Source organism: Camponotus vicinus, unplaced genomic scaffold (assembly GCF_025532165.1).
Source record: "Camponotus vicinus isolate PSW18456_S1 unplaced genomic scaffold, iyCamVici1.0 SCAF_5, whole genome shotgun sequence".
In the NCBI taxonomy this organism is placed as follows: Eukaryota; Metazoa; Arthropoda; class Insecta; order Hymenoptera; family Formicidae; genus Camponotus; species Camponotus vicinus.
In genome coordinates, this window is record NW_028141977.1 from 13,930,489 (window position 1) to 13,945,299 (window position 14,811).

The 14,811-nt window shown below is 39.0% G+C and overlaps 1 protein-coding gene across 14 annotated transcripts in view; it reads left to right on the forward strand.

Moving 5' to 3' along the window:
- Positions 1-2,554: 2,554 nt before the first annotated feature.
- Positions 2,555-14,811, forward strand: part of Scalloped (TEA domain transcription factor 1 homolog scalloped) — a 157,810-nt gene continuing 145,553 nt past the window's right edge. For 5 of the 14 annotated variants that reach the window (XM_083098939.1, XM_083098946.1, XM_083098942.1 and 2 more), the window contains exon 1: positions 2,556-2,766. Coding sequence is in view for 2 of the 14 variants with exons in the window: in XM_083098941.1 (XP_082955067.1) it covers positions 4,904-4,928 (25 nt within the window). In the remaining 12 variants the exon portion in view is untranslated. Of the gene's footprint in view, positions 2,767-2,863; positions 4,929-14,811 lie in introns of those variants that run through there. The other 9 variants (XM_083098943.1, XM_083098937.1, XM_083098941.1 and 6 more) reach the window with 6 other exon arrangements.

The window sequence follows — 14,811 nt, forward strand, 5'->3', positions numbered from 1 at the left end:
ACGCGAACCGTGTTTCGGTTTGCGAGAGCGAACTGTTTGACATCGTCGTTATTAATCTGCGGTGTTTTCCATTTTGCGATACTGCGCTATTGTATACCATGTAACATTTTTGAAATACCATTTGTGTTTGTTTTTGAGTTACATCATATCGGACAAGCGATTTTATAGAAACGCAAACCTTTTTCGAGAAGTAAAATAGAAATATAAAAATGCAGTATAATATGCGAAAATATGAAAATACTATATGATTTAATCATATAAAATAAAAATGTAATAATATAGCGTTAGAAAGTTGTATATATATAAATATTTTTAGTATTAAAAATTAAATTGAGGATTTAAATCCGATATGTGTGTATGTAAATAAAGAAAATATATAATTCCTTTTACGTACTGTAATATCGAAGAAAATGTTTTAAAAAAGTAGAGGTAAAAATATACTGATCGTTTGTGTGAATACAATTAATATAAATAATCTCAGTAAAAGGAAATCTTTTTATCTATTTTCATGTAATCTATTTTGATGTGCATAAAACTAAATGGTTTTTTTAAATTCTAAAGTTATTTTTCTCAAAACTTTTCTCAAGTTGGTGTATATTATATTTTAAAAGCGAATTGATCGGTTTGTGAACTTTCCACTCTTTTTTCAAACATAATTTTCGAGAGAAAAAAGAGAGAAAACTTAAATTTTAAAAAATTCACAAGTTCTTCACAAATATTTTTATACGTGTATAAAAATAAATTATCGTTTAAAAATGCGAAATTTGAACTTTTAAAGTACTGTCATCTTGAAAACCGTAAATCTTCCTTTATATATTTCATATTTTTGTCTTGAATAAATTAGAAAAAAATTTTTTTTTTAATAATAAATATATTTTATATAAACTTATATGTAATCTCTTTAAGCATTAATAAACAAATATAAGCATGTAAAATTTTATAAAGAAATCCAATTACATGATTCCTACTCCTTCAAAAGAACTTATAAAAGCGTCCTTTTAAAAGTTCTTCAAAACAGACTGTTTCTCAAATAATCTTGAAATTGCAGGTCTTTTCTACATCAAGGTCAAGATCAAGTATTATTTCGAGGTAACGTCTTAAAAGTTTAATCCAACAGTATTGAAGTTCAATAAATACGAATTAAAAGAAACGCCATAAAATAACGGAAGTCATTCGATCAATTATAACCATTAACCTTTTTGTGATCCCATATACATTGTATTTATAATAGCAGGTTTTTTGATTATTTCTCTACTTTGACTTTATAACAATATACTTCAGTTAATCTTTTTGTTTTGATTAAGTAATTCTTAAGAGAAGGAAGAACAATGTAATCAATATTATCAAAATATTTTTAATATTTTTTTAAGAGAATTTTTTATTCAAATACACTCTTGACATCAGCTGATTTCGCCAAATTGATTTACGGATGGACAGAGTTTTATAATAATTCTAAATTATGTAAAAACAAAAAAATTTGAACACTTTTCATGATTGTTTTATAGAGAAAAATTTTTTGAAGTTATTTGTATAACTCTTTTGTTTTACAATCTTGTTTAGAGATTTCAAGTACGCGAAAAAAGTAAGTAATAAGCGAACCAATCAATTACAATCGAACATTTCTAAAAAGATTGCATCGAAGAAAATACAATCCTCGATTGTGCTTGATTAATTTGATTCAGTTTTTCGTGTATCTTTGATGACAGATATAAATACTGTGTTTATATTTATCAGGAGTTTATAATTATCAGCCGTCCTTTATGCGTACCATTATTGTACTCATAAATTTATTCTTTTTATAAAAAATAAGACGTAAGCAAGAAGCATTTCGAATACACATTTCTACATCTTGAAATAAGCATAAATTTCGAAGAAACTAGAAAGATTTTAATATCAATTAATTTATTCTTTTGTGATGTTTAGTTTTTAAAATACGATAAACTCCTTTAATGTAAACATAGCAACAATATGACAACATATAACAACAGATTAAAAATATAATATATGTAAAAGGTAGATAAAAAGAGAAAGCTCCATGGATTATTACAACTGCGTGCTAAATATATACATATAATAGGAAATATATTCACAGAATGAAAAAAAAAAGTATCCTTTACATTTTTCCGCGCGGTCAAAGATATAGCTTATATAATATCATTATATTCAGAATGCATGAAAAAATGTATTAAATAATTAGCGCGCGCGAGCTTTTTCTTCAAACTAAAACGTTCTACGCTACATTTTCATTTATTACCGCTTTCGTTTATAAAGCCTAAAACGCAACCCCTGAAATTCAACAAGTGCTCCTCGTTTCCCGAAGAGAGAGAGCGAACGGACGAGCGAGCGAACTCACCGACATCCTACCTCCATTACGTGCGTGACGCGACTGATTCGCAGCGCGGGGCACGGGGACAGTAAATGGTGGAGTGGAGAGGGGTGGGAGAGAGCCGCCGCAGGAGTGGGGATAGCGAGACGCAGCTTCGGGCCGCCTCGGGGCTCCTCGGCCGCGCTCGTGATTCTGGTTTCTCCCGCGACCGCGTAAGCGGTGTCAGCGTGTGCGCAGACCGGCTGCGCAGCAGGCGTGTGCGTTGTCTAGATTCTTTGTGCCATTCCTGGCATACCAAAAACAAGAGTGGTGACCGTTCTCGTATTTACCGTGTGCACAGTCTTGCGCGCTAATACAACACCGTGTGAATTTCGTTCGCGACAATAAGGGCCGTCCTCGTGCTCGTGCGTGCGCCGCCACGTCACACAGCTCGCCTAGTGGTAAGTACACGATACAAAATAATGCCGAAGCGCCGTTCGCGAAAGTGCGCGGCGTCCACGCCCGTGTTGTCCTGACGGTGGCGTCGTCTCGCAACGGGCCCGCGCAAGGAACGAATCCGACCGCAGCGACGATGGCGATAATATCTGCGGAGAGAGAGAGAAAGAGAGAGAGAGCGTGAGCGAGTGAGTCACAGACGGACGACGAACGAAAGAGAGCGAGACAGAGGGAGCGAGAGACGCCGTACGAGTGTGCGTGCATGTGTACGTAAGAGAAAGAGACCGACGTAGAATATGTGCGTGTGCTGCGTGAGAGTGAGTTTCAGCGAGCCAAGTGAGCAAGTGAACGAGTGAACGCGTGACGCCGTTATTATCCGTTGCGCGACCGATATTCACGCACGTTCGACTCGCCTGTCGCAAGCTCGCGCGGCTCACTTCCGCCAGCCGGGGCGTCCTCGCGTTTAATTAGCCCTCCGTTGTTTCGAATTTAAATGCGAAAGGGATGCGCAGGTAAAGAGAGAAAGTCGCGCGATCCTCGAAGAGAGAGAGAGAGAAAGGGAAAGAAAATCAGAGAGGGAGCGACGGAAAAACGATTCACCGGCGCGAAGTTGGCCGCGTTAGAGAAACTCTCTCTCTCTTTACCGGTGCGTGCGTTCCGGTAGAGGGCTGTTTACGTCGAGCATCCGCGAGTTCGAGCAGTCCTATCTCGAGTTGTCGCGCGTTTACGAGTGCGCGGGTCGTCGTCGTGTCAGCTGTGCGCTACCGGGAACACGCTCCCGTTCCGAATCGCGCGCACGAGCGCGGCGCAGCGCGGCGCGGCGCGGCGCAGCGCAGCGCAACGCAACGCAACGCAACGCAACGCGACTCGCTCCGATCCGATCCGATCCGACCGACCGACCGACCCGGCGCCGAGAGAGACGCGACCCAGACGTGGAGGTTAGGGTGGCTCTCCTCTCGCGGTTCGTCGCGGTGGTGTGGGCTGCGTGCGCGTTTCCTCGTTGTTTCGGCGCGCGAGCGCGGGGCAGCGTCGTGTCGTGACAGAAACGCGTGCTGCTCACCGCCTAGTCGCTTGTCCGCCAGCCCGTCCGCACGCTCGTCGCGTCGTCCGCTCTCACCCGTTCGCTCGCTCGCCCGCTTTCTGGTGAATTCGTATGGTGAATTATTGATCCGCGGCGGCGTGTGCGTGCGGAAAAACCGCCGTTGGCTGGAAGAGAAGAAGATAGAAGGAGGGATAGAGGCAACGGGAGAAAGAGAGAGATAGAGACGGTGGGGGGGGCCGATAGAGGGAGGGGGAGGCGATAGCGAGAGACAGAGACGGATAGGGGGCCGCGGCGGTGGCGCGAGAAAACGCTTCAAGCTCGAGCACACGTACTACGGGGTGAGACGCGCGCTCTGGTTGGTGTTGGTTGTATATTGTTTTGAAAAGTGTCGGGGCGCGCGCGCGCACGCGAATGCACGCGACGCGTAGAGTTGACGTACCCGCGAATATACCGGCGTGATTATCTCACCTCCTAGACGCGATATCGCGATTCGAGTGTACGTCTTTCGTGTCTCCCGTCGCGTCCTTGTATCTCTCGTATATAACGTATACGACGGAAAATTCGCCTCGCCGCGCAACGTGGTGGCATTCTTGTCATTCCTCGCTCCGTTTCCCGTCCATATGACTCTTTAATCGCGCTTACGCGGGCGGAGAAACGAACGCGGCAAAAACGTGCGCGAGGTAATGTACGCGGCAAGTGTCGCGACGCGACGCGCGACGGATCTGTCGTCGAGACGAGATTTGTCGGCGAATGTTTGACGGAGTGTGAGAAGAGGATAGGAGGAGCCCGGTTAATCCTCTCGTGCGCGAGGACGAGACTGCTAACGCGACGAGGTAACGTGAAAAATTCCGCGAGGGATCGGTGAAAAAACGGTGAAAGGAAAACTCGTCGTCGACGACGAGAGTGTTGGTAGTGCATTGTCGTCGTCGCGAAATACGACGACGACGACGACCACGACGGCAACCACGACGACGACGAGGTCAGCATCGTCGCGCGGTGGGAACGTGACATTCTGTATCGTTTTATTGTACGATCGCTGTTAAACGCGCTTCGATAAACTCAGGAGGCAGCAACATCCCACCTTCGCCACCGCGGCTTGGATGGATACTGTGCATTATTTCTGGAGTGAGTTTCTCTTTTTATCGTGCCTGTGTGCGTGCGTGCGTGCGTGTGTGTGTGCGTATGAGAGTCTCCGGCCCTTCGTCGCTCGCCGTCGACGCGTATAAATGCATAACGCGAAAGTGTTCTCCGTAAACTCGCGCACTCTGTATACACTACAGCTTCTTGCTCTCCACCTCTCTCTCTCTCTTTCTTGCCCGAGAGAGAGAGAGAGAGAGAAAAGGACGGAGATGTATTACTATGTAATTTTTCTCCTCGCGTATTCGCCGCCGTCAGACTCGGACGGACGCACCCGCGCGCAAACAGCTGCGCACAATCATCTCGTACCATTGTTTACGCGTCTTTGCTATGCGCTTGGCGCGCACCTGACCGAGCGCCTAGAACACAAACGTCAGCGCGACGGAGTCATCGTTATCTCTTTAAATCTCTCGATGTGTTTCGAGAAGTTTCGCCAGACTCAGCCAGTCTTTGAGTCTACGCTTATTGTTAGCGAAAGCACGAAAGTGACTCAGATTAACACTAACTTGGAACACTAACCGGAATTGAAAACACTTTGGAAAAAGTTTAGAATTGCCGTCACTTTAAATGTCTTTTCTTTTTTTTTTTTTTTTTTTCATTTGAAATTTGTTACATAATACATCTTTAAGTAATTTTTTTAATAGAGTGACGTATAAAGCAATAATGTCGAAATTATGCGAGTGTTTAAGTGTGTTCCAGGGTTTATATTTTGTTTATAAATGTAAAATAAAATATAAAAAAGTGTGATGAAAATTAATATTTTCATCTATATTATGTTTTCTTTAATTGACTAATCTTGCAAAATAGAAGAGAATCCTAATAATTACAATACACGAAACGTGTGAATAAGTTACAAATTATTAAAATATAATTTATGCGAGCGTAGCTTGGGAATAATATATTTCAATAGTAAGCAAAACGTCACACGATGAAAAACAGATTATGTCTCGGAAGACACAAGTTTGGAATTAAAGCCACGCTTGGTATTGCGTTCTTGTCGATCTTACCCAGCACAAAAAGATTGTTTCTCTTAAAGATGGATTACGCATCAATTCAGTTTTACTCTCCATTTAATCTTGTCGTGACGATAGCAGCGTGGAATTGTCGCGTTGTGTAAAGTTTCCCGGGTCGTTTTCTCAAACTTTTGCGACATTTGTCAGGTGTTGAAGGCGCATAAATCACCTTTAAATATTCCGAAATTGCGACGCTAGTTTCGGGTTGCACGTGCGACTCGATTCGAGTGCGATCTCTTTCGCTGCTAGATCGATATCGGTTGTTAACGAACCAGTGAAAAGAAAAATATCGGATAATAGTACGCGGCACGTTGTCGTGCTATCGAAAATTTTGCACAATTTTGTTACGTAAATTTAATCGGATAACTCGCCGTGTTATCGCGATTGACGAGCAATCAGATGTAAGTACATATGGGGGTGCTCCGATTCAATGGGTCGTCAATATGTATTTATATTCGATACATCGCACGCGTAGATATTACTTGCCACTACTTTCGTTAAAAATATTGACACGCCGATAAAGAGAGAAATATATCGCCACGCAATTAATCGAAGAAACTTTGAATGCAAATAGCGGATAAGTAATGTATGTATAATTAATTAAGAATTATATTGTACTAGATATAATTACCTTTGCAAGATATTTGATCGTATTTAAAATTCATCTACTTTCCGTATATTTGATAACTTTGTTCATATAGTGATACACGTGGATATTTCGAAAGCAAGATATGAATGTCAAGACTGTGTTTACTGTCCGTATCATGAAGATATTGTGTTTCTAAACAAATGTTATCTCTAGAGAAAAAAATCACGCCGCATTCACCGAATTCGCGTCGAATGCGAAACGTATTCTGACATTGTCTGATTAAAATATCGAGTTTTTCCTCAACCTGTAATGAAATTTCTCGTCGATCCCTTTTGGAGCCGTTTCACGTCGCGATTACTTTCACACGCCATAGTTTGATTGGAAACTCGCAATCAAGAGATTCTTGATCCCTTTGATCTTTTGTGAGTTTGTTGCGTTCTTATCTTTGTTCGAAAAAGAATCGCAGCTCGTATCATATTTAATTTCGCTTATCCACGTCTAGTCACGTTTGAGCCGACGACATTGAATAATGAAACTTGGTTATTGATACACGTATGCTTGTATTATTTCTGTAATCCATAAATGTCTTTTGTTTACAATTTGGAGATAAGCGTGACGATGATTGCATAGTATGTATCTATATGTCATCACGTCAAGCGATTTTAAGAGGTTGATAATTAAGGCTACGATAAAAATATTTTCCGTATTTCATCAATAACTAGCGATTTCCTTCTTGGAGATAGATTCGATCTCCTCGCGAGTCGTTTTGAGTCGATGACGCAATCGCTCGAAAATACGCTTCGCGTTTAAAGATGACGGCATATCAAAATTTATGCATTTTCCCGATGAATAAAATAACGCATTGTCAAATTTTTATTTTAATAAAATGATTATCATTCATTTTCACGTATAAAATATCTTGCAGTATAAGGACAATCTTGTAACTCGAACATCAGTGCTTGAATAAAGAAAAATATTACACTTGAGTAATATTGATATTAAAATATTATCAACATTTACTTCTAGTGTCCAGTGTCTTATGCTCGTGTCGTGTTATGTAATTCCACCTGTACATCAACCGGTTATGAATATCCGATTCTCGAGAATATTGGAGAAAAATTGCCATGTGCGAGCATTGTATATCGAGCTACGCGATATTTTAATATTCGTCTCGCACGCGTTTCTCTATTTTCCGCAACGAATACGTCGCCGCAACCAATTGTGCTAACATTTGCAATTCGCTTCCACTTTCTACAAACAGCCGTCTCGAGTGCGACCGTCGCGGTTCCCGATCGCAGTTACATTTGTCACGCGTCGAGCAGCAGAATTATACATTTTTTCGCTATGATATAACAAGAATACTGAAACTCTCCCGATGGATAAAGCTTACGTATGAAATTTTTACGCGAGCTGCCTGTTTCTAGCTTGTTTTCTTCTTAAAGTTTACAACGCAAGCCATTCGAGCCGGAAATTGCGACACCGGAAACGATCGGAGAAAAATTTCCTGCAGTTTGTGTCCCTGAAATAACTTCTTTTACCAATGAAACTATCACATGTATAAACCGCGGAGAATGTAATATCTCAGCTGTCAAAATCAAAACTTAGTCAAAGCAGCGCAAATACATCATATTTTTGAAAAGTTTCTTACGTCAGGCGATACCAGCTGTATTGAACGAATAACAGAGTTTATGTCATATTTTTCTACTCAATTCATTCGAATACAAATTGCGCGAGCAGCTTCATTTACCTTCCCGTTTATCGTAATTTTGTAGTTTAAAATATCTGATGTAAGGATCGGCGACTTTTAATTGATAAGGGTCGAGTTCGAAATGACGTACAGTTTAGTGGAAAGCCACTTCTATAGCCGGCCAGCAGGTGCAAGTTATACCTCTCTTTCTATTCCGCATCTCTCGCTTCTGCTGTGGATGCTGGTCGGCTCGTTTCTCTTTCTCGAGCGAGCGAGCGAGGTCGACAAAACCGATAGCCGCGGTAAAATATCGGCGTATGTATTCGATAAATTCGATATTCAAATCCCTCGAAGAACGCAACTTCCACGAATGATATCACGCCATATATCGTATCTCTCGATTCTATCTTATCGCGCTGAAGAACGAGATCCGGCGACGTTGGAAAACAGCGCGAATCCCGCGATTTTATTGCAACTCGCATCGCTTTCCATAAGTGTTTCATTGTGTGTCTGATTCTAGGAGAACATCATATAAATAATGAAAAATAATTGTTATTTTAATATCGTCATTTTTTTACTACGAAATTAATATGAAAAATAAAATAATATGCTCATATGACAAATGCGTTTTCTACGATTTTCGACCGAGTATTGCAGTTAGTATTTTACATTGCGCTTTTTATAAGCAAATTTTCATCAATATTTTAATCATTTAAAATATCACTGGGAAGAGTAAAAAGTTGATACACTTTTTCTTGCATATATCTTTCGATTTTTTTACACGAATTTTTATATTATAATTGCTATCATACCATGATATATTTTGACAGCCTCGAGTTACAGAGTAACAGCATGAATGCTAATTTTTAAAGGAAATCTATGAGTGGTTGCAAGCACAGAAGATATAGATTATTTTAAAGTGCTCGCCCTTTGGCGAAACGATCAACTCTTCACGAGGCAGCCCTGTGCTGTGGAAGCTCTTTGATCCGCGATGTAACGGCCTTGAATGCAACGCGAATCGTGTATTGTTAAATGAATGGATTGTTTGTACGCGAGGGCGATTTTTCACTCGGGGCTACAATTCGTCTTTATTCTTTTTTTTCCTCTTGTTATACCATCACGTTCACAGTACTATAAGATATTTTATTATTACCGGTAAAAATTTCTTCAAAATTTTTTGAAAAGCCTTGTAGACGCCTTTTTCGTTTTTAATAAAAAGAAATTGATAAACTCAAGTATATACAATTTTAAAATTTTTTAATATTAAACATAAATATTAATTTTTTTTAATATTAAATATTTCAACACTATGTATCCTTGAAATCCTCAATTATAGCGTATTGAAAAATAATATTTATATCTTTTGCACTTAAAACACTATTTTATTTTTCATATTAATTCCGCAAATAATAATAAATGACGATATTAAAATGATCGCTATTTTTCGTCATTTATTTCTTTCCTCCAACAGCCAGACACAATAAAACACCTTATGGAAAGCGATGCAAGTTGCACAATACTGGTCTACACATTAGGCGCAAGTTTCTCGCGGATATAAATAGAATGCCTTGTCCCGTTGGTCTACGAAAGGAGCAAATGGATTATCGCGCGCGCACCGACCCTCCGACCGCGACTTCTCTTCGCTCTCTTCTTTCTCCTTTTCCACTTCTTCGTCTCGCCTTCCTCTCCTCTCGAATGTTTTACGCTTTTTTTGCTCGCGCGCGGTTCTCTGGGACCGGCGAACTCCTCCGTGGCTTTCTATTTGGCGTAGACGGTGCCAAATCGTCAAGTAACTAAAATTATTACCAAAGGTATACGTACTTTCTTCTCGCAGAGTTAATTGCGATAGCAGATAATTAAACTATCTCGTGCGTCTCTGCGTACTTTAATTAACGCCCTCTTCTCAATGAGATTAAAACAATCTGACGATTAGTACTTTTCATTTGCGGTTCGTACAATCGAAGTGTTATGCGACGCGATATGCAGTTGAATGTATGGTTCACGATTTTATTGCGTGGAAAAATCGCTATATTTATGATGACTACGTGCGTTTGATCAATCGTGCTCGAGAGAAGCGCGGATATAAAATATTCATCGAGTTGACGGAAGATTTTCTCCTCGCGGGTCTCGATACGAGTGCCGACTAAAAGGACCGTTTAGACTTGGACCGATGTAGCATCAGATATCATCTCGTACCCGAGTTTCAAGAATTCGATGGTACTTTCAATGTTGTGAACACGCGAAAATATTTTTGTCTGTACTTACATCAAGAATTGAACTCGCAGAGTTATATCGATTTCAATCTTTAACCTTAAGACAGCTTTAATTTTGCATTTTATCATGTTATTCCACGGTTATGGCAGATGCTACGACGTAGTTATATTCATGACGCTATTTTCCATTCAAACGTCTCTTTACGCGACGTTATATTTTTACGACATTCTTATAACGTCTGTATAAAACATCAGTCGCAACAATAATAACGATAAATTGCGTTAATTTGTATTTGGAAAATCATATCGCGATCTTATGCAAGCTATAAAATAAGAGGCTTACGACGATATCGTATCACAAATCGTTGTCTCTAAATAGGTGTCAAATCTTCCTGCATAAACCCCGGCAGGTTTTAGCGCGAAAAGTCGCTATTCGTGGACCGATTTGCGAAAGGTCGGACGTCACGTGGTTGCTGGATTTTATATATCTAAACCGGTGGGACCAGCCAGCCGGATTTAAAAGCGATTTAAAGCCCTGCTCGTAACTTTCGAATGACTACTAGTCCCGTCACACTTCAGTTTTTCCCGCGCGCGTCATACGTACACACATGCACACGTGGCAGATTAAGCAACGATTAATATCGTTTATCAGTATCATCGATTAGACGTAATCGACATGTATTACGCGCCTGGCTGGTTTCGGCGGTGCGTGAGTCATGCGTCGTCCTTCGTTCGTTTTTGCTCGCTATGAATAATGATCATCCTTTGTGTCAACATCTCATGATATACGCGAATTGTAAAATATGTTCATTTTTATCGGCTTTGCGGATCGATTAACAGAACACGTGTGGATGAAGCTGAAAGATTTATAATATTTACAGCGCAAAATACCAAAGGTAACGGTGATTGCAACATTAGTGAATGTTAAAACTATTTATTTATTTAAATGCTCATATGTAGAAAGACATTTTTTATACATTGTTTAATATATGCATAAGCACTTAATATTAATAATATATAATTTAGAATAACGCCAATATTATAACAATAAATAAATAAATAGAAAAAGGAACAAACTGAACAATTATTGAAAAAATAATTTATGATTAATTATATTGAATGGCATATGCAAAAAATCTATTGAATCTGGAAAAATTCATTATCGGCTTAAAGATTTAAACATCCATAAATCCGCATTATGATAAAACAACATATTCTTTCTGAGAATTTTAATCAATAGATGCAAAAAAATTTCAGAATAAATAATATGTTATTTCACAATTCACAACTTTGAGAAAAATGAAAAATTTAAAGGTATTTTTTTATTTAATATTTTTTTGTTTAATTAACAGGATCTCTTTTTTATTTTTCTTTAAATTATAAAATAAATTCTTGTTTTCACATTTATGAATAAATCAAATTTCATGTCATTGATATATGACAAATATATTAAATAATAATGTAATTTGCGGATGGCAAAATTTCATGCGCAGAAAAATTGCAAATGTGCAAGGAAATTTTATTCGAGAAATCTGAGGTTTAAAATTGTGCGAAAGTAGCGACAATATTCTACATAAGCAAAGAAATGATTAGAATCGATAGTCGCCATCGAAACTAGCGAGCGCGATGCATATCGCGGGGTGCGGTTGGCGACGCGTACGTTTATCTGCCAGTTTAATGCCAACAAACGCGCGCGATTCGATCGCGTGTCGAGTACACGATATGTGCATTCGAACGAGAGTAGTATATATATATATATATGTGTGTATACATATATACACACATATAGACTCTCTCCCCTGAAAGAGGGGATCGTGCGGGCCAGAAAATCATGGGGTAGCTTTACCACCTGGTCGACCGCTCCCTCTCCGCTACCGTGGAATATGGGAATATGTGCGTGTGTGTGTGTGTATGTGTGTGTGTGTGTGTGTACATATACAAATAGACACATATATACAGTCAGGATTCCCCTCGCGATTGTCTGCGCCCTATGCATGTCTTTCTCTTTCTCCCCCCGCTCCTCTCTAAAATAATGCAACACGCCACCGCGAACTGTCTGCATACCAGTCCAAGTACGATCACGCGATTCGCTCGTACGTATCGGTCACCCGGTATGGACTATATGGGCCCTTCTCGTAATTACCTGTCTCCCCGGACTCGTACGGATTTTGAACGTAATGCTCACTGTCTCTTTAGTAGCGTGCCCTATAACATCAATCGTAGATGTGCGCAAGATATGCAATATTGTTGACGGTAGGATAGTATTTCTGCAATTTATGTCTATGTACATACTGTATGTGCAGTACAGATTACAGATTATGTAGCACGGTACATTATAATCTAGACATGTTATAAGGCAAAGAGAGGCAAAGATTTGCTCGGCCATTTTGCGTTCTATCCGACATGTGTTGCATTGTTAGTTGCATCTGTCAATTTTGTAGATTCAGTAAACATTTCTCTTTATCCATAAACAATATTTTAAATCGAATATAGCGTTTTTTTCCGCCTGATATTTTTTTCAATGCTTAATCGGATCTAAATCCTATTCGAACGTTTATTCTTCAATTTTTTAGCAAAACCAGATTCAAAGTATCATACATACATTTATATATATATATATATATTATATATATATATATATATATATATATATATAAATGTATGTATGATACTTTGAATCTAGTTTTGCTAAAAAATTGAAGAATAAACGTTCGAATAGGATTTAGATCCGATTAAGCATTGAAAAAAATATCAGGCGGAAAAAAACGCTATATTCGATTTAAAATATTGTTTATGGATAAAGAGAAATGTTTACTGAATCTACAAAATTGACAGATGCAACTAACAATGCAACACATGTCGGATAGAACGCAAAATGGCCGAGCAAATCTTTGCCTCTCTTTGCCTTATAACATGTCTAGATTATAATGTACCGTGCTACATAATCTGTAATCTGTACTTTTATTATTGTATAATTACAGATCTGTACTTTTATTATTATATAATTACAGATCACATATATCTTATGAAATTTTTATAAAGTAATTTTAAATTAAATTTTAAAGAATCAAAGGTACAAATTTACATTATAATAAAGAGAAAAAGATTTATCTCGGAAAAATATTTTATGTGAATGTAAAGGAAGGTTACTCTTTAAATGTGATGAGTGTAATGTATCTCACATTGATAGTTCACGAGTGCAAGTTGGTATTGCGAAAGTTATACACTCGTGCAGGCAGAGAAAGGAAAATCACAATCATATACGCGGGATTTATTGTCGTCCAATGACGGTAGAGACGCGAGATATTACATTACAATAATTGTTTTCGATATGATTGGCGCCCCTAGTCCCGACATGTTATTTTTTATTTTGCTCTGCAAGAGCAACAAGTTCTGGATCGACAAACGTTGATCGATTGAGATCAAAGTTCCGATAACAAGACGCTCTCAATTTCTCTCATCAAGAGTAGTCTCTGCAAGAATCATTTCTGAAGAATATATTTTACTTTTCTTTTGTAGTTAATATAAAATCCAAAAAATATTTCAATAGTCTCATTCTTCGATTTGAAAAAGGAACGTAAAGTAACTTGGAATATTTCAATCCATGGTTCATTTCGATGCGGAAGAGATAGTTGCTCGAAAAACCGATGAGTAATATTGCAAATGTATAGCTCGACTCATGTAGGAAGTAAAACGAATAGCAGCGATAGCAAGTAGACAGCCAATATTAATTGAAGCATCGGTTGAAGCAACATTTTCAAGAATCTTGCAAATTTCCGTACATTGTCGAATATAAGTACTCTTGGTGCGTTAATGAGTAAATAGTTTCTAAAAATCACGACAAAATATTAATTAAATTTAATAAATAAATTTTAGTAAATTTAATCAATAGAATATTATATTTTTACATCCCAGAATATGCGTTTTATTTTGTTTCACACGCTCATGTAGACTCGCAATTTCTTTAACGTTTGCTTCGCGCGCATTCACGGGCGGAAATTACGATGAAAATAATTTTGCGTGGCTTAACGCGTGCGAAAGGATAATCGCCGCGGATCAATCGACTAGAAAGTCTTGGGAGCGTGAAAAAATTTCGCTCGATAGCGGATTTCTCGCCACGACGACCTCAGGGCGATATCCCGCTCTGCTATATCCTCTTGCAGTTAATTGTCGCTTGATATTTTCTAGAAAGCCCAGGAGAGGATCGACAGGTATGCTGCCTGTAGTACGAGGGCAGGGTTGCAAGGATATAAACAACAACTCTCTTGCCGCGTACAATGGCCACCTCTTATCGGTGGGAGAGGCAGCGGGGGCAGGGGGCCAGGGCTCGTTTAAGAGACGTGATTTAACGCGCCACGCATACCGCGCG